Below are 19,124 nucleotides of genomic sequence, written 5' to 3' on the forward strand. Positions count from 1 at the left end.
TTGAATAGCCTCCTGGCTTTCAAGATCATTCTCTACCTAATCATGTCTTCAAATTAGATAAGGCATTATATGGTCTTAAGCAAGCTCCTAGAGCTTGGTATGACACTTTAACTAAATTCTTATATGATTATGATTTTATTGTAGGCATAGTAAATAAAAAGCTTTTTAGATTTGTTGAAGATTCATATATCTTACTTGTTCAAATCTATGTGGATGATATTATTTTTGGGTCAATTAACCTCAAACTATGTGAGAAGTTTTCTAAGCTTATGCATGATAAGTTTGAGATGAATATGATGGGTGAGCTGACGTTCTTCCTTGGTCTTCAAGTTCGACAACTTGAAGCTGGAACCTTCATCAATCTAGCAAAGTATACCAAGGAGCTGTTGAAGAAATTCAACATGGAGAACTTCTCAGCTGTCTCGACACCCATGAACTCATCAAGCAAGTTAGATAAAGACAAATATTGTCAAACCGTTGACATCACAGCCTACCAAGGGATAATCGGATCCCTGCTCTACCTAACAGTCAGCCGGCGAGACATCTTGTTCGTCGTTGGCGTGTGTGGTAATTTTTAGGCTAATTCTAAACAATCTCATTACGTAGCTGCTAAGCGTATTTTAAAATATTTAAAGGGAACTCAAGGTGTTAGACTGTGGTATCCAAAAGATTTTAGTTTCAACTTAATTAGCTATTCTGATGTAGATTACAACTGTGCTGAAAGTTATCAGACGCCTTTAAAACATACGTCTCACTAAGCTTAAATGCAAGATATGCTGACATCATAGTCAGTCGGACGTTTGAGTGTATTTAAGACGACTTGTCTTAAGACAAATGAGACAGCTGTTTTGATCTTATCAATACGCTGTCGTTTAAATTCCCTCTTAAAAAAAATGAACGGTCACATTTTAAAATAAATGTTTTCCCTCAAAATATTTTGAAATAGATTACTTAAAATAAATATCTATTTTATTTCATCTTGTCTTCTAAAAATCTTTTAAAAATGAATCACATGAAGACACATGTCTATCATGATTAAAGATATAACTAACATCCTTGACGGCTCTTTTCCACACGCAAGTCGTCTAAAGATGTCATTTAGTTTTAATTAAATGACATCATCTTCAAATCTCTCCATGCAAAGTTAGGATCCATTAATGTTTTCTCCCAAGAAAGATTTGAGATAATGGTGGTTATAACCAAAGGAATAGTCATCAACTGGTTGTATGCCCTATTTAATAACCTGTTGGAGTTGCTTTTTTCGCCAAAGAAGCAAATTGGTTATGTCGCTTAACTTAGTAGACTATTCGAACATCTCCAAGTTAAAGTGAGAATTGGAGTCTTCATCAACGTCAACAGAGTTATGGACGGCCAATGGGTCTATAACTACTTCTTCAAATTAACAAGAGTCAAGGACAAAAGCCTTGCAACCTCCGTTCAATAGTCGGATGATCAGTAGACCAACCTTTCATGGCGATCTACTATCCCTAGACGCCCTACTCTAGTCAGGAGAAGAAAGTTGAGAGTTAAAAAAAAAACTGCAAAGTCTGTTAATGAGCCTGTTGGGCAAGCTACTGAAACTGATTGAACTTCTCAATGCTGATAAAACAGGGGAAAAGCACCGGAAAGAAATCGAGGGGGAAGATTAGGTAGAAAGTCAGTCGAGGAGGAAGAACTCCTCTTATCCTAAAGGGGAAATTAATTTTTAGACATGTTGTATATGTCTATACATCTTTTGTTCATATATAAATAGCTAACTTATCTTTTATTCCCTGATCTTCTAACTAAGTTTTAACATCATCTAAAAGGGGAAATTGTTAGATTTAATTAAATTGATTAAAATGAACTTAGGAAATAAGTTTATTTAATACAACATTGTTCTAATGATGCGTAGATTATAAAGTAAAACTTAGTAATGCATAGGCAAAGTTGAAGAGCCGCGAGCAACTTGTTTTGATGATGCGTTAATTGAATTAAACTAAACATGTTTAATGAGCAGGTGAAGAAGAGCAGATGTCTCAAGATGAGTAGATATTTCGAGATGACCAGACGTCTCAAGATGACCAGACGTATCAAGATTACCAGACGTATCAAGATGAGCAGACGTCTTAAGATGAGCAGATGTCTCAAGATGAGTAGACGTCTTAAAGCTGAAGGAAGCACGAGCAGATGCCTTGCTTCAGCAGCAGTCTAAAGAAGTGATATGTTTATCTACACAACTCATCAGCACAGTCATTAGAGTTCGTTATAAGCAGACTTCCTATTCAGCTTATTACAACTACCACCAAGTGCTCAACTATTAGAAAGTCGACACATATCTACGTATCAGATTCGGTCGTTGCCTACATCAAAGCACATCAGAGTACAACGTCAAATCACTGAACTTATGAACGACAAATCACTATAGCTCTAGTACAGCGGATCCCCGAATATCTGGATTTAAGGTACGTCAAATCTTTTCCGGTCATTTCACAATCCAAGATTTAGAGTCAATTGTTTCTACACTTCACTATATAAGAGCTATAGAATACAACGGTGATTCTCCCTAGTTCTCTAGTTCTCAGACGATATACAATTAAGAATTTACATAGTCAACGAGCTTTAAAATTCTTACTCTCTCTAACTGTAAAAACATACATTGTATAAGCTAAGAGCATATTCGTGTTGTAAGTTAAACATAAAATTGTTTATTTAACAGAGTGAGTGCTAAAAGTTCAAAACAGGCATCTGTTAAGTCATGAGTTTCTAACTGGGTATGTATAGGCTCTATTTAAACCAAAATCTTCTAGTGGAATCTTTCTGGAAATAGAAGAGGTGACATAGGAGTTTTATCTCCGAACATCCATAAAACTCTCGTGTTATTTACTTTCCGCATCTTTACGTCTTGCATTCGTAGCTTAAAATCTAGCAAACATTCCGCACTTAAAACTGTTCAAGAACTTGCGATAATTTGTGAAGAATAGAAACAAGTTTTAAGTCCATAACATGATTAAAACCGCATTAAAAGTCAAAGTTTAGCATAACAACATTCACCCCCCTTCTATTGTTGTATTTGATCCTAACACCTTTTATCAATATAATTTTCATACAACTTAACACTAGTTGGAAGTGACTTGTTGTCAAGTATTTCTACTATTTGTATAATCATATTTATACAAACAACATAAAAATATTCAATCCTGATTACCGAAAGGAATATCTGAAAAAGTAAAGTTATTGGTTATTAGTGAATAAAGCATAAACTATATTTGTTACTTACAATGTCAGCAAGATTGAGGCATTATCTTGATATGTTAAAATGAGTCATTTTGTCATCAAGTGTGCTATTAAAATAACTAGGATCATGATGCTTCAACACCTATAAATAAATTCTAAATATCAATCACATGAACATTGAGTATAAAACATAAAAATTAAGTATGTTTTTAAAACTTGCATAGAACATTGTCGTGAAACAAATTCTTCATTTTTAATGCATTGATTGTCACTTAAAATTGATGTTCAAGATTCTGGCCCAAGCGTCAATTGCTTCACTGCAACATGCATATTTTCTTTCATTGTTGTAAGAGCTTGATATTGTAAATTGGAGTTTAGGTTGACCAAAAGCAACTCCCTACAAAGCACATTAAGAACATATATTACTTGGTATTACAAAATTTTAATAAATAGAAATTTTGAGAAAAACTTTACATTGGATTCAGTTCTTCAAAAAATACAAGATTCGTCATTAGCTTTACGTTGATTGAAACTTTACCAAGCTTCTGGAGGATGTTTTCCAGATAAGGGCTTCAAAGGACCAACGAGTCTTCCTCTTTGGATAGTCTTTAATATTTACGCAACTCGTCTCTTCATCACTCTCACTCTCGTCCATTGGATGGTATTCATTCCTCTCGGCCATAGAGGGACTTCTGTTTGAATTGTCATCTTGCTCTTCATTAATCTCGGTCATTGGGGGACTTATGTTTGCATTGCCTTCTTTTTCAATGTCTCCATCTTGATAGTTAACCTTTTGATGATCTTCAATATGAACATCATCCTACTCTTCGATAATCTCGGTCATTATGGGACTTCTATTTGAAATGTATTCTTTATTAATGTCCTCATCTTGACATAGAGCCTTTGGACGGTCTTAAATATGTACACCATCCTACTTTTCGATAATCTCAGTCATTAGGGGACTTTTATTTGAAATGTCTTCTTTTTCAATATCCTCATCTTAACATTGAGCCTTTGGATGGTCTTCAATATGTACATCATCGGCCTCGTTGACATTATTTCTCCAACTCTTGGCATATTTTTTGAAAAAAAACTAACTCGGTAAAATTGTGGATACCGACATCAAAAATAGGGTTGGAATCAATGTCGTGTTTCTCCAACTCGCTTGATAGATCAATGAGATGTTGTGCCATATGCTTGAAAGCATCGGCGACTTTGGATGTCAATATCTGTATTTTGAAATCATAATAGTTTAGAGTTTAAACCATATAACGGTATAATTAAATATGAAGGGCTTCAAATGGTAGTTTACAACATCCCTATGAAGTATAATTGTACATAAATTAACTTTCATGTTGAGCCTCTCCCAAATCCTGGTCTGGAATGTCATGTTCAGCCTCTCCCAAAACCTTCTCTGGAATCTCACGAGGAGCCTCTCCCAAATCCTTATCTTGAATCTCATGATGATATTCCTCTCAAAAATCCTTATCTCAAATTTTAGGATGATGCTCAGGATGACCCCCTTTAAAAAGTGAAACACGAATTACAATAGGGTCCACACATCCAAAACTATCTCCTAGAGATTATACCGAGATTCTCTTGAACACTTTAACATCATTCCAGCATGAGATGATTGGAAAATACTTCTGATGTGGTTTTAGCTTGTTTTCAAACACCTCATTGAGATATTATAACAGGAAAAAAAATATATTAAACATGTTAGTAAAATTTATCAAACATAAACAAGGGAGTTGTTATATATTAATATAAGATTTACCATTAGAAATGTTAGAAGTCCATGAAAGAAGGATTCATTGTTTTTTTCCATTTTTGGCACTTTCAACAAATCCTCTCATTGTGAACTTGCACCAGTTCAAGTTTCTTATGTTTTTTTTGGAAGAAAATAGTTTAGTTCCATTTCATTAAAAAAACAAAAGAGAGAAAAAATACAAAAGTTTAAGATCAGATCTAGAAAATTTCTAGATTTAACAATCAAACAAGAACTGAATTACAGACATCAACAATAATCAATTAGTGTTTATAGCATTTTTACTTTGATTCTACTTGTGACTTTCTCAAACAAAATATTCCATATATAGTAGAGCTTTCTATTCTCTTCATTCCTTTCGATTCCTCTCCAGGATTGAATGAGTGCATTTTCATCTGAAGTTATATCTCCTCAAATATCTTCAATAGTTCTACTTTTTCCACTGTGAGTTCTTGAATTTCTTTCTTTCCGGAAATTGTAAATTACTACTCCAAAGTAGCATTTCAGCATATTTATATAGAAGGATCTTCCTTTTCCTTTATTCTTCATTCACTTTTGGATTTCTTCCCATGTTCCTAGAAAGTTGATGATGTTCATGTTTGCATCATACCTCCTCTAGATTTGTATTACAAAAGAGTATTACCCAAATAAATAGTTTATGATTTACTCAACTCACGAACATAGGACACAGTTGATATTAGGAATGTTTATGTAGTTTCGAATTATGTCTTTTGTTGTCAACCTTTTCCTGTATACCAGCTAGAGAAGAAATTGGCGACGAGGAATAATCTTTGGAGACCATACCAAATTATGTCAATTTACCTCTTGTCCTCTTGTTCTAACCATTTCTCATGCCTTTCCTATAATGAACTTCTCATTACTTTCTGTTTTCCAGCATATTTCATCATTTCTTTCATTGAGTTACTTCTTCCTCATTAGGTTTAGGATTCTATCACCTTCTAGAATACGCCTCAAAAGTGAATCACATTTACCTTTATAGACGTCTCTAAATGAGTATTTGATACATTCTCTTCTAACTTTGCTTCCTTGCATTTCTTCTTTGAATAAAATGGGAATATTATCTAGCCAAAGATCATTCCAGAATAGTACCCCTCTTCCATTTCAAATTGTGGTTTACACCATTTGAAAGACATCTTTTCTAATTTTTAGGATCTTCTTCAATGTCCATAACATTCTTTCATTAATGCTTCGTGTCTAGATAATATGCTCTTCTTTCATAAATCTTGTATTCACTCATATGCTCTTCTTTCCTATAATGAACTTCTCATTACTTTCTGTTTTCCATCATATTTCATCATATCTTTCATTGAGTTGCTTCTGCCTCATTAGATTTAGGATTTTATCACCTTCTAGAATATGCCTCAGAAATGAATCACATTTACCTTCATAGATGTCTCTAAATGAGTATTTGATACATTCTCTTCTAACTTTTCTTCCTTGCATTTCTTCTTTGAACATAATGGGAATATTATCTAGCCAAAGATCATGCCAGAATAGTACCCCTCTTCCATTTCCAATTGTGGTTTACACCATTTGAAATACATCTTTTCTTGTTTTTAGGATCTTCTTCAATGTCCATGCCATTCTTCCATTGATGCTTCGTGTCCTGATAATATGTTCTTCTTTCATAAATCTTGTATGCACCCATTTGACTCATAGGGAGTCTGCTTTCTGCTCCAACGTCCATAGGTTCCTAATGGTGATGGCTTTGTTCCATTCAACAAAACTTTTTATTTCTAGTCCTCGTTCTTCTATGGGAGTGCAAACATCCTCCCATTTTACATTTTTACCTCATTTGTCTTGTGTTCCCTAAACGTAATCTCTCATGATTCTATCCAGTTCAGTTATTACTTTCTTTGGGATGACTATTTTTTGTGTTTTGTAGCCAATAATTCCAAACATGACTCTTTTAACGAGCTCGATTCTACCTGCATAAGACAGTTTTTTCGTAGCCCAACCCAAGACATAATTTTTAACCTTTTCTACCAGTTGTCTGAAGTGATTATATCGGAGTTATTTTGATGATAGGGGTACTCCAAGGTACTTCATTGGTAGTTCACCTTCCTTAATTTCCATAATATTGAATATGTTTTCCTTCCATTCTTCATTAACCCCTCCAAAGAAATCATGACTTTTGTTCTCATTGATGTATAAACCTGTAATACTCGAAAAGATTGTTAGATCTTCTTTGATTATACTAACAGATTCAACATCCTCATGAGCCACAAAAAATAGATCATTTGCAAAAACATATATGGGTTATTGTTTGTTCTTTGAAGTATGGGTGAAATTTGAAATGATGACTTCTCATAAGCATTTTAAAAATGTAGTCAAAAATTTTCATTGTTAAAACGAATAGGTAAGGAGATATATGGTCTCCTTCCCTTACTCCCCTTTCACCTTTGAAGAAGCCTCCAGAATACCATTCACACTCATAACAAAGTGAGGAGTGGAAACACATTGCATAATTCAATCAATAAAAATGATTGAAAAACTTGTAGTAAAGAGAAATTCGTGGATTGTTCCCCATCTGAATGAGTCAAAATCTTTTCTAATGTCAATTTTGAAAGTCACACATGAAGATATGTTTTTATTGCCATATCCATTCAAATAGCTCTACATGAGTAAGATGTTATGGGAAATAAAGTGTTTAGGAATAAATGTTGATTGCCCTAATCCTAAAATTTTATCAATAACTATTTTCAAGTGTTGCGAAAAAAATTTAGAAATAATTTTGTAAATAACATTGCAGCATGAAATAGGACGAAAGTCCTAAATTTTTTCCGGAATTAAATTCTTAGGTATCAAATTCAACACTCAAGTTCCTTATGTTATCAACATATATTAAGGATTTCGGAATTTTGAATCTGCATTAATAAAATAGATATATAAGTATTCACGAATACCAATATAAAGAAAGAAGAGAACATATAAATAAAAGATTGTATATCAGGATAGTGTATTTTGTGTTATCCAAAGAAAACTTGAGACAACATAGACAAAAAAAAGTCAATTTTGAAATTGTTGTTTGCACTTATGTTTTCTAATATTGTACGTGGCATTACATTTGTTTTAGCACCTCCCTTTTCATTGTTGAAGACCCATCTACTCCTCTAATGGATTAGGAAAGCATTATATTCAGGTTCTTTTGAGTTGTTGCCAATTGTCTCAACTATTTACAATTCCCCTCTAGGGATGTTCAACACAAACTAGACAACATCTTCATCAATCTAGATCTCGTTACCATTGTTTAATATAATACATCTTTTATTAACGTCGAAAGTTCTCACGAGGTGTTTGGAAAAGTGAATCGGGCATTTTGAGATGCTTAGTGAAAGAATGGAACCAAAACTGATGGCCGTGACTACTTCCTTATGTTGGTCGGAGAGGTTTTGAATAAGGTTAAAAAGGTCGTTTGGGGAGGTTCTGGTTTTAAAAGTAACTTCTTTTGGGGATTTAAGATTTTAGGATCGGTAGTTACACAAGAAGCGATGAGAGATAAGGCTTCAACATTTTTTGAAGAATCAACATTTTTAGGAGTAGACTTAGAAATACTAGAAATACACTATTAATGAAATACGTTACCTCGCATCATTTTCGTCAATGTTGGATACCGCGACGATTTTTTTGTTTGTTTCCTAAATATTAACAAGAATATTTCACATGGTCAATATGATTTTCTAAAACCATCCAAAGTAGCATTTCGTTTTGTACAAATAATGTTAAAAACGTACCATTTTAGCGTGTTACGGTGGTTGTTTCCAGCAAAGAATCGTGAAGTGAATCAGGGTTAAATATCGTAAATTATCTAGAGAGAAAGTTGAGAGCAAGATAAATTAAATAGACAACAGCGGGAAAACATTTTATACTAAATATTATGTGAAGCTCGTTCTACAACGCTCTCGTGTAAAACGAGTGTCACAGGTGCAACAAAATTATTACATTTTTATATTTTTAATTTAAATTTATTATTATAATAATCATATATTTTTTATACAAAACATTATGTTATTATTATTGTGAAATAAAATTAATAATTGTTAAATTATAATAAAAATAAAAATAAGGTTTATAAAATAAAAAAGAAACTGAATTATTATATTTATGTGGTGTTATTTTGAAACTATTAATTACATTAAACATATTTTTTATACCAAATATATGTTATTATTATTGTGAAATAAAATTAATAATTGTTGAATTATAATAAAACTAAGTCTTATAAAATAAAAAATGAAAATGAATTATTATATTTATGTACTATTATTTTGAAATTATGAATTATAGTAATTGTATATTTTATTTTATATTATGTTATTATTATTATTTTTAATTAAAATTAATAATTGTTAAATAAAACTCGTTTTACATGAGAGCGTTGTACGACAGATATCGTACAAAGCGCACTTTACACAATAGTCATTGTACATAGCGATGTACAACGATCACGTGTAAAGCTCGCTTTACGAAATATTTGTTGTACATCAATCTCGTGTAAAATATCTCGTGTAAAGCTCGCTTTACGAAATATTTGTTGTACATCAATCTCGTGTAAAATATCTCGTGTAAAGCTCGCATCACAGGAGAGTGTTGTACTTTACACGATATCGATGTACAACACTCTCCTATGATGCGAGTTTTACACGAGAGCGTTGTACAACAAATATCCTATGAAGAGCGTTTTACATGAGAGTGATACACATCGGTTATTGTGTAAAGCGCACTTTATACGATATTTGTTGTACATTGCTCTGTGTAAAACTCGCTTCATATGAGAGCATTGTACAATGTGCTTCACAAGAGAGCGTTGTACATCGACTTTTGTGTAAAGCGCTCTCGTGTAAAACAATTCACATCTCCATGCTCAAACTTTGCCTCTATCTATATTACTTTTACACATTTGCACAAACTCTCAACAAACTTTTGATATCAAGATTTCGTTTGGACTTGTATTGGGAGCTGGTCTGAATGTGCAAAAGTCTATAAACATTGTAGGACTTGTGTTAACTATTCAAGACAAAATTTTTATATAAGTTTCCAACCAAAAATTGTGAAATAGAGTTTCGACAAAGAATTGTGAGCTTATTTCTGAAAAAGTATGAATGTTCTATAGAGAAAAATCGTAAATCGTAATAAAATAATAAAATTGGAAGAGATAATCACTTATGTATGAAATAATTATAACAGATCAAGTGTAGAGTGGGAAATATAAATTTTGGTTACTAAGGATCAATTTACAATAGAATGGGAAAGGAATGGATTGGGCTTGAGTTTGAATTTGAATTTTTTTATTATTTTTTAAGAAAATTCAGTTTAATAATATAATATTATGATTATTTTAATTGGTGATTGATAACAAGGACACATGATACTTTTGCGACATGGCAATTCCTCCTTACAAAAAATTGTCTCCTCTACCCAACATAAATTTACCTTTAAAAAAATAATAAAATTAGAAAATATTTTCTTCCTTAATCATATTTCATGATGGGACAACCTAAAGAAAATATATTTATGTTAAGTTTAAACTTATTCTCTTTAGTTAAATCCAACCATATTATATTTTTTTTATTAATCTTAGATTTAAAATATTATATAATTTTAATATTTAAAAAAATAAGTACAGAAATATTTTAAAATATAAATAAAAGTTTGTAGACGAAATATATTAATTAATAACTTCTGGGCGATAGAGTTTTATTATCTGTCCTATTATTTAGAAAAAGAATAATTATTACCTTTTCTCGAGGCATGTGCTTCATTTATTAGATATTTTTTTAGTATGGTTTACTCCTCTTCAAATCAATATGCTCATTTCACGCTAAAATTCTAACTTGTAACCTAATTCAAGGACATCTACATTAAGTTCTTTAATCTTATATTTTTTTATTTTTTTTTAGATTTTTATATAAAGACTAGTTGTTTTGAGAATTTTTTAAAAAAATTATCCAAAATTAATTTTCTAATTAATTATTTCTCAAAATCACATCACTTATTTTATTAATTAAAACATTAAAATACTCTTTATGTTAAATTATTATTTTTTATTTTATTTATATATCAATATCTTTTAATCTTTTAAAATAAAGATAATTATCCCCTTCTCAAAATTATCATCAATCATTACTTTTTTTTCTATTTAGGTTTTTTTTAAAATCTAAATCCAAACAAGGCGAAAAAATATATTCTTTAACATTGAGTTTTTTAATTTTTTAAGAATAAATTATTTAATATATTTAATATTTAAATTTATTTAGTTGATAAATTAAGATGAATAATTAGAATTATGATAATATAAAGTATTTGTGTTTTAAAACTAAATATCATCTAAATCCTACCTTTAGACTAGGCAATTATAATGTTTTTGTTTTTACTTTTGACTTTGTATACAAAGTCTTTGATAGTTGTTTATAATAATCTTTTTACTTATTTTTCTCTTTTATAATATTAATTGAGGATTATTTCAGGACTAAGGTTAAAGAGAGACTATGTAATAAAATATACTTATTAGAAAGAAAAAATATTATATATGTTACATTCTTTTATTAAAGAAACTAGGAAAATTTGAGGAGATGACTCCACTAATAGGCCTAATAGGAGAGTTAAAATAAAACACTGGTGATCCTTTATTGTTTTTGGACGAAATTTTTTTATTTGTCAAAAAATTTAATTATGAATTTTCTTAGACGAAAATGCCCAAGTTGTGTCACGCAATCGCGAGACGAAAAAAAAAATTTATTGAGTTGCGACGTAAGGGTATAATTGTCATTAAAAAAATGTGACTAGTGGGTCATTTTCCTCAAATTTCCCATTAAACTATTATATATACACATACATACATTTTTATTATTTTTTTTTGAGTGATTGCATTTCCACCAAAAAGGCCAATTTCTTGAGTATGGTAAATAATTAAAGACAATACACAAGGCAAAAGAAGTCTGAAATAGAACATTCTGAATTTCATTATCTTAACAAACAAAAAAAAAATACTGGTACAAGATTAATTTGCTTCTTCTTCTTCATCATCTTCTAACCTAAACTAAACTAACTAAAAATTGAATCATATGCATAAGAAATGGAATCGTGGAAAAATGATCACTCCAATGAAACATCTTGAAGCCTGGATTTAATCCTCTGCAAAGTTCCATCAATGGCAATATCAAAAGCATCAGAATTCTTCGATCTCAATCCAAATGAACTTCCATGTTTCCTATACATCACATTAGGAATCAATTCCACAATCTTTTCTCTCATTCTCCGAACTTCATCTCTAGGAATCGCCGACAAAATTTCCAAAATCGTCTTCCCCTTGAAAACCACATCCTCCTTCGATATAAAAACTGAAAACTCACCGTATTTCTCCACCGGCAAGTGCCAATTGTATTGACCCTTTGCCGATTGTTCCTCAAAGAACACCGGTATACACCCAGATAAGATTCCATCAAATGTCGATCTTCTCGTCGGCGTATCTCCCGGAGGCTGCAAACAAAAACTCGATTGCAACATGGGTTTCATGAATCGAATCGGATCGTGCTCACATACGCCGTTAGAACAATCAACAAATTCGCATAGTTTCGAATACCCAAAACTGTTAGCAGTTAGATTTTGACAACTATCACATTCAAGTCTTATACTCCGTCTTATATTAGGAGAAGACGAGATTCCACCGCCGCCAACGAAGAGCATAAGAGTCGTCCGGCGCGAACGGCGGACACGATTCAGCCACGATTCGAGAAGAGCGACGTTCGGTGGATGAAACGAAGTCGGGTACGGCACAGCTTGTTCTTGCCACGGCCAAGCTCTGGATTCAAGTGTTAAAGCAGTTAGATTGAAGAATTCAGGTAATTCTAGAAAAGATGTTCCCCAAATTGGGGGATCGTTGGTCAACGGCTGAGTGAAATCCCAAGCTTGACGAGCCATAACAAGGAAATGATCATGTCCTTTTCTCCGATTCCAGATTTCAGGTGAATCAATCTGGGTTAGGAATTTATAGAGATGGAGACCATGTTCGAAGCTGGAATTAACGTCAGGACCGTATAGATATCTGAGGGAATCGATTCCAGCGTAATAGGGTAAATAGATGGCGGATGCGGATGTGGGGTTATCAGTAAGACAAGGGTATTCAAGCATACGACGATGGAAAATGATTTCAAGCATCAATGGATCGGTGCGATACCATGAATGAGAGCGATTATGAGTTTTTTGACCGAGGCCGTGATTGAGAACGTAAGGACAGAAATTATCGAATAGAGGGTATTGGGAACAGTTGGTGATGAGGTCTAGATTGAATTGGTGAGGGAGATTACGGATGTGGATCCAACGATCAGCGCAGTCTCGTTCTGGGTCGTCGGGTTCTGGATCGAAGAGACGTGAATGAATAGGTACGATGATGGTGATGATGATGAAGAGGAAGAAGAGTGTAATAGTGCGAGCGGCCATGATTGGAAACTTGGGTTTCTCTGTATTTCCTAATCAATCTCTGTTTATACAGTGGTGTGGATGGGAGAGAGACAAATTGATCGGAGAAATGGTTGGAGATAGAGAGAGAAAGGGGCTGAGTCAAAATGAAATGGCCATAACAGGGTCGGTGAAAGTAAAGGGCGATTGTGTCGGTGAAAACCGCTTGTGGCGGAGGAGATTCCTTTTTTATTTTTTTTATATAAATTGTGTACTTTATATAATATATTTACAACTGTTTGTTTGTTGTTGCTTATTTTTATTAATTTAATATTTTATTAGAGTTTATCGAATTGTAAGTATGATATTAAACTATTTGTTTAAAAAAAATAAGAAATTCAATATAATTTCTAAATAAACTTGAGAGGAAACTAAAAGAATAAAACTATACAATCAAATGTTTATTTTAAGACCTTCACTATTTCAAAAGATTATTAAAATAGTTTCATATATTCTATAGTTTTTAGAGATTACATCCACTAATCTAAATTATTTTTTATTTGAATTTTAAAATTTTGGATTTTCCGTTATTGTGAATTGCAATTCTCAAGTTTTTCTTTAGAATTCAAAGGAATTAGCTAATGAGAGCCATTATTTTAATTTATTTTTTTTCATTGTCATTGTCATGTAAGCTCTTTCTAGAATGATGATTTTTGCTGAAAATAACTCACTTATCTATGAGGATTATTGCGAATTGAGAAAGACTCTATTTTCCGTTTTTGATTACTTGCTTTTTGCTGATAAATGTTAAATATGATTTAGGCTTTCCGTAGAACTTTCAAACATTCTTGTGATATTTTGTGATTATTTGGTGCTTGATATTTTGTGATTATTTGGTGTTTGTTTGGACTTTGTGTTAATTTTGGAAGTCTGAAATCTTTTTTCTGATTTTGTGTCGGTTATGAGAAGATCTCGTTTTACGGGTATTTTAGGGTTTGACATTTATGGGGCATTTGTTAAGATATTGAGATATATAAATTATATAGATTATTAATGTTTGATTGGAAAAATAAAAGATATATAAATTATATAAGTTATAATTTTGTGTTGGGGTGTTAGTACAACTAAATAGTAAAATAATACACTATTTCATCCTTATATTTATATAAATTATTTTATTATTTATCTTATCTTATTTTATTTTTTATTATTAATTATATTTAAATTAAAAAATATAATTATCATATAAATATTTTTAAATAAATAATAATGTTATATAATTATATAAGTTCTTTTGAATATATAAATATATATGATTATTTTATAATATTTATCAATAATTAAAATTAATAAATATATAATAACAAAATCACAACCAAATTATTAAACATGTATCATTTTCTGAAAAGAGTTACTAGTTTCACATTAAACAAGCCATTAGTCTCTTTTCTTTAACTTGGTTAAACACTCCTTAGATAAATTAATCCTTTCTATTTTGACTACCAAAAGAGTAAATTCCTCCACCGCACCCACCATTGTCCACTACCGTAGGATGAAAAGGACGAAGAAGATAACGTGTCTTAAAGAACTTAAATTATAAATAAGAAGAATATCTAAACGTTTGAGATGAAAAATATGAAGAAGATAACTTGTCCTAAAAACTTAGATTATAAATAAGAAGAATGATCCAAATGTTTGAGGAAATTGAAAATTTAGTAGGGTTAAAAAGGAAAAGAAAAAATTTAAAAAATTTATACCTGGTCATACGAGTTACAACATTATACCTCGTTTGAGGTATAAGTTGTACCCTACCTTCACTATTTATACAAAAACATTTGACCAAACATCAAATAAAATTTACTATTAACACTAATATCATGTATCTACAATATTGTATCTCTAACCAAACGGAGGCTAGATGTATTCCGACCATTATCTTGGTCTTCCACTAGGAGCAAAGGCTCACTCTAAAGCCTCTTCGGTTCCGATTATCTCTAAGATAAAAAAACTCTCTATCTAAAAAAACAAGTTAATCTCTAAGGGAGATCATATGGTTCTCATCCAGAGGTGCTGAAATTTATGCATACTTAGATATGTAATTATTTGTTATTTCTAAAAGCGTTGTAGTGAAAATGGAGAGGTTGATGTGTAAATTTTTATTGGAGGCCTTCTAAGTCTTTGTTTTCACATTTTGTTAATTAAGACAAAGTAAAAATGTCCAAAAATGAAGGAGGTTTGGATTTTCGTGACCTATGTGTGCCCTTAAGAGAGCCTTATTGTCAAAGTGGTGTGCTCGTTTTGGTTAAGAGTAGAGAAGTCTCCAGGTTAATATGATTAGAAGCAAATATGGGTTGGTTTGGTCTAATTGATTCACAAAAATATTCAATTTCCCAATGAAATATAGCATATGGAGTGGCATATCAATCATGTAAAAAAGTTATCGTGAACATTCTTTGTTTATCGTGGGCGATGGTTCATTAATTTTTTTTGGGAGGATGCATGGTGTGGGATAAGTGTTTTATTGTTATCTTCCCCGTGCTAGTCTCTATTACTATTTGTAGAGATATCACAGTCAATGATATGTACGACCATCGCTCTCAAGGTTATGTGCATCGCATCATATATAGAAAAATATTATCATTTGAGAAGAGTTATTCTCATAATAGATTGTTATCATTAGTGGACAACAAAGGTGTATCTTCGTTGAACTATGATGCAATACGATGGAGAGATTTGAATAAGTTTAATGTGGGACATTGTTATTATCTATTTGATAGAGTTGTTCTAACTAAGTTATTCTGGAAGAAATTATGAGAGTTTAGGATTCTTACTAAGATCTCTTTTTTGAGTGGAGTGCAATTCACGGTAGTATTCTAACTGATGAGATATGTATGCGCAAAAGTCTTATCTTAGTTAGTCGATGTCGTCTATGTTTTAAAGAGGTGGAGACGAACCCTCATCTTCTTTTACATTGTAAGGGCATCGCTTATATTTGGAGTCTTCTTTGAAGTATTACTGGTATTCATTGAGTTATGTTGGGAACCATTGGTGCGTGTTAAGAATCGTGGATTGAGGCAGCTATATTTTCAGGCCTAAAACAATAGGGATATATTCCCATTATTTTATGGTAGATAATTTTATTGGAGAGAAATCATAGAATCTTCAACAATCTCAAACGACCGTTGTGAATCTTTCACAATGCTATCATCATAATATTATATGTGGTTCGATGTAAGAACACGACAAATTCAGTCGAATAGCTCATTGTCCTTTTAGAAGATTTTTGCACACGTTAATTTTCTAACATTTGTGTGATTTTTCTTCACAAATATAATATATTTATTGTTTTGCTTAAATGACTATCTATTTCATAATATCATTTACATTGATCATTTTAAGAGAAAATTAAACGAATAAAATTTATATCATACAATCAAATATTTATCTTAAGACTTCATTATTTCTTAAAGATATTTAAAATAGTTTCACTTATTATAAAGTAAAGTGTTTAGAGATTGCACTAATTGATGATATTAGAATCTAATTATTGTTTTATTTGATTTTTAAAATTTAGGATTTTTTTATAATTAAATTTTTTTAAAAAATGAAATATTTTTTTAAAATTAGAGAAATAATAAATATTTTGAGAGGTAAGCTTCAAATATATCTTTAAAAAATGAATCTATTAAGGTTGAATGATTTGTTGATATCACTTCATCTTACTAGAAAGTTGATTATGTGAATCTAATTCCCGAAAAAAAATTAGAACTTAGTTATTTATAATTTAATTAATTATTTTATAATATAAGTATTATATATATATATATATATATATATAATTTTTAACCTAATTTCAAGTATTGGTATCATAATGAAATGCCGAGTCCATATCAAGAGATACATTGTTTTTTTAATCATTTATGATTGTTATTTTAAGATGTAGTAAAAATAAATAATTTAGATTAATTTAGATGGATTGTTTAAATAATATATAATAATAAAATTTTTGAAATAATTAATTATGTCAAATATAACATCATACTTAGTGATTAAGAAAGTCTGTTTTCGTCTCCTTCTTAACAACAAAAGACGTGAAATAAGTTATTTTTTATTTTTAATAAAAAAAAGTTAATCGATTTGATATTTCATGGAGAACATCTTATATGTATCATTCATTATTGTATGAATATTTCAGTATTTCGGACATATATATAGATTGTTCATATTCACTTGGTAGAGTTGCATACCAACTCTCGACTAAAGATAACTATTATTGTCGTTCAGAATATTTGGTAGAGAATCTTTTGACATTGTTTCATTGATTCATTCAGCTTTCTCTATTTCAACATTCATCCTTCAAAATTCAAATAAGTCCGTCTTTTGTAGGAATCCTCACCAAATCGCATGATCGTTAAAATTTTCCCTATTCTATATTTGTAAATTGTTTATGCAATTTAATATATAAATAATCAATTATTTATATTAATTTTATAGATATTTTTTTATTTTATTAATTAATTTCTCGTATATAATTTCTATTTGAATCTAAATAAAAAAAATTATAAAAAATAAATAAATAAATGTAATGTGCTGATCATCAACCAAATATAAAAATAATCTATTTTTTTTGAAGTATTATTTTTTTTTTTTTTTGAAGTATTATTCTTTTGTTATGTATTATTACTATCATTTAAATTTTATTAAAATAATTCTAAATAATTTACTTGTTTAAAATGATTTGTTTGTATGATTTATACCTTCTGATCAGAGATTATTTATATATAATTTTACTTATCACATTGTTAATGAAATTATAAACTAAATTATTTTATTTTAAATACTAAATATAAATAATATTAACACCAAATATTTTTTAATATTTTTCTTTCTAGTAACTCAAATAATTTTGAAATAATCCTATATCAAACAAGCTCTAATGAGTTGGAGACAGAAAGTTCAGTTAAATGAGATAAATGGATTATTTTCGGGCTGTAAAAAGTAATTCCCGTGACCGTGACACAAGCTAATGGAGAAACATGTACTTGATTGAATAATAAATGATTCCTTCACCCTTAATAATAAATGCATATGAACTTGACAATAACAATGCTTGGTTAAAAAGTTGACTATTTAGATCAAAATAATTGATATTACAATTAATAGAAAATACATATATATTTTGATATTTGACTTAAATTTTATTTTGATAAAAATAATAAATATTACAATGATATAAATATTTATTAATTTAAAATTTTTTTTCTCTTTTTGCATTTCCAAGTTAGTATTGTGTTTGTGTTTTGCTTGGTACAATTATTTTGTCTTGATTTAAACTCAAATTATACTTATTAATGTGTTTTGTTTGGTACAATTTTTTTTGGTCTTAATTTAGACTCAAATTTTTATAATTCAAACATGCTTAACTTTCTATTGTATTCAATTCCACTTTTAAGTACTCCTCTACTTGAAAATAAAAGAGAAGAAATAATTAGATCTTAAATTATTTTTATATATTTAATAAAAAATATTTAAACTAATATTTAAAAAATCCTCAAATTAATTCATCTTTATTGTATGATACATTGAATTTTTTTTTATAAATTGTTAATAAAAATTTTAATAATTTTTTTAATTTTATAAATATTATTTCTAAACTAATTTTTTATATGAGAATTAACTTCTGATAATATATATATTGATTTAGTTTTATCCAAATAGTCAA

The 19,124-nt window shown here is 30.1% G+C and overlaps 1 protein-coding gene across 1 annotated transcript; it reads right to left on the bottom strand.

Moving 5' to 3' along the window:
• Positions 1-11,944: 11,944 nt before the first annotated feature.
• On the bottom strand, positions 11,945-13,559 carry LOC124925652 (probable xyloglucan galactosyltransferase GT19). The gene has a single exon (XM_047465718.1). The coding sequence runs from the start codon at positions 13,442-13,444 to the stop codon at positions 12,101-12,103; it is 1,344 nt and encodes a 447-aa protein (XP_047321674.1). The 5' UTR covers positions 13,445-13,559; the 3' UTR covers positions 11,945-12,100.
• Between the last annotated feature and the right edge of the window lie 5,565 nt (positions 13,560-19,124).

The sequence above is a fragment of the Impatiens glandulifera genome, chromosome 2 (assembly GCF_907164915.1).
Source record: "Impatiens glandulifera chromosome 2, dImpGla2.1, whole genome shotgun sequence".
Taxonomy (NCBI): domain Eukaryota; kingdom Viridiplantae; phylum Streptophyta; class Magnoliopsida; order Ericales; family Balsaminaceae; genus Impatiens; species Impatiens glandulifera.

Excerpts from the sequence above, each read along its gene's own strand:
- LOC124925652 (XM_047465718.1), bottom strand. The coding sequence starts at position 13,444 with ATGGCCGCTCGCACTATTACACTCTTCTTCCTCTTCATCATCATCACC.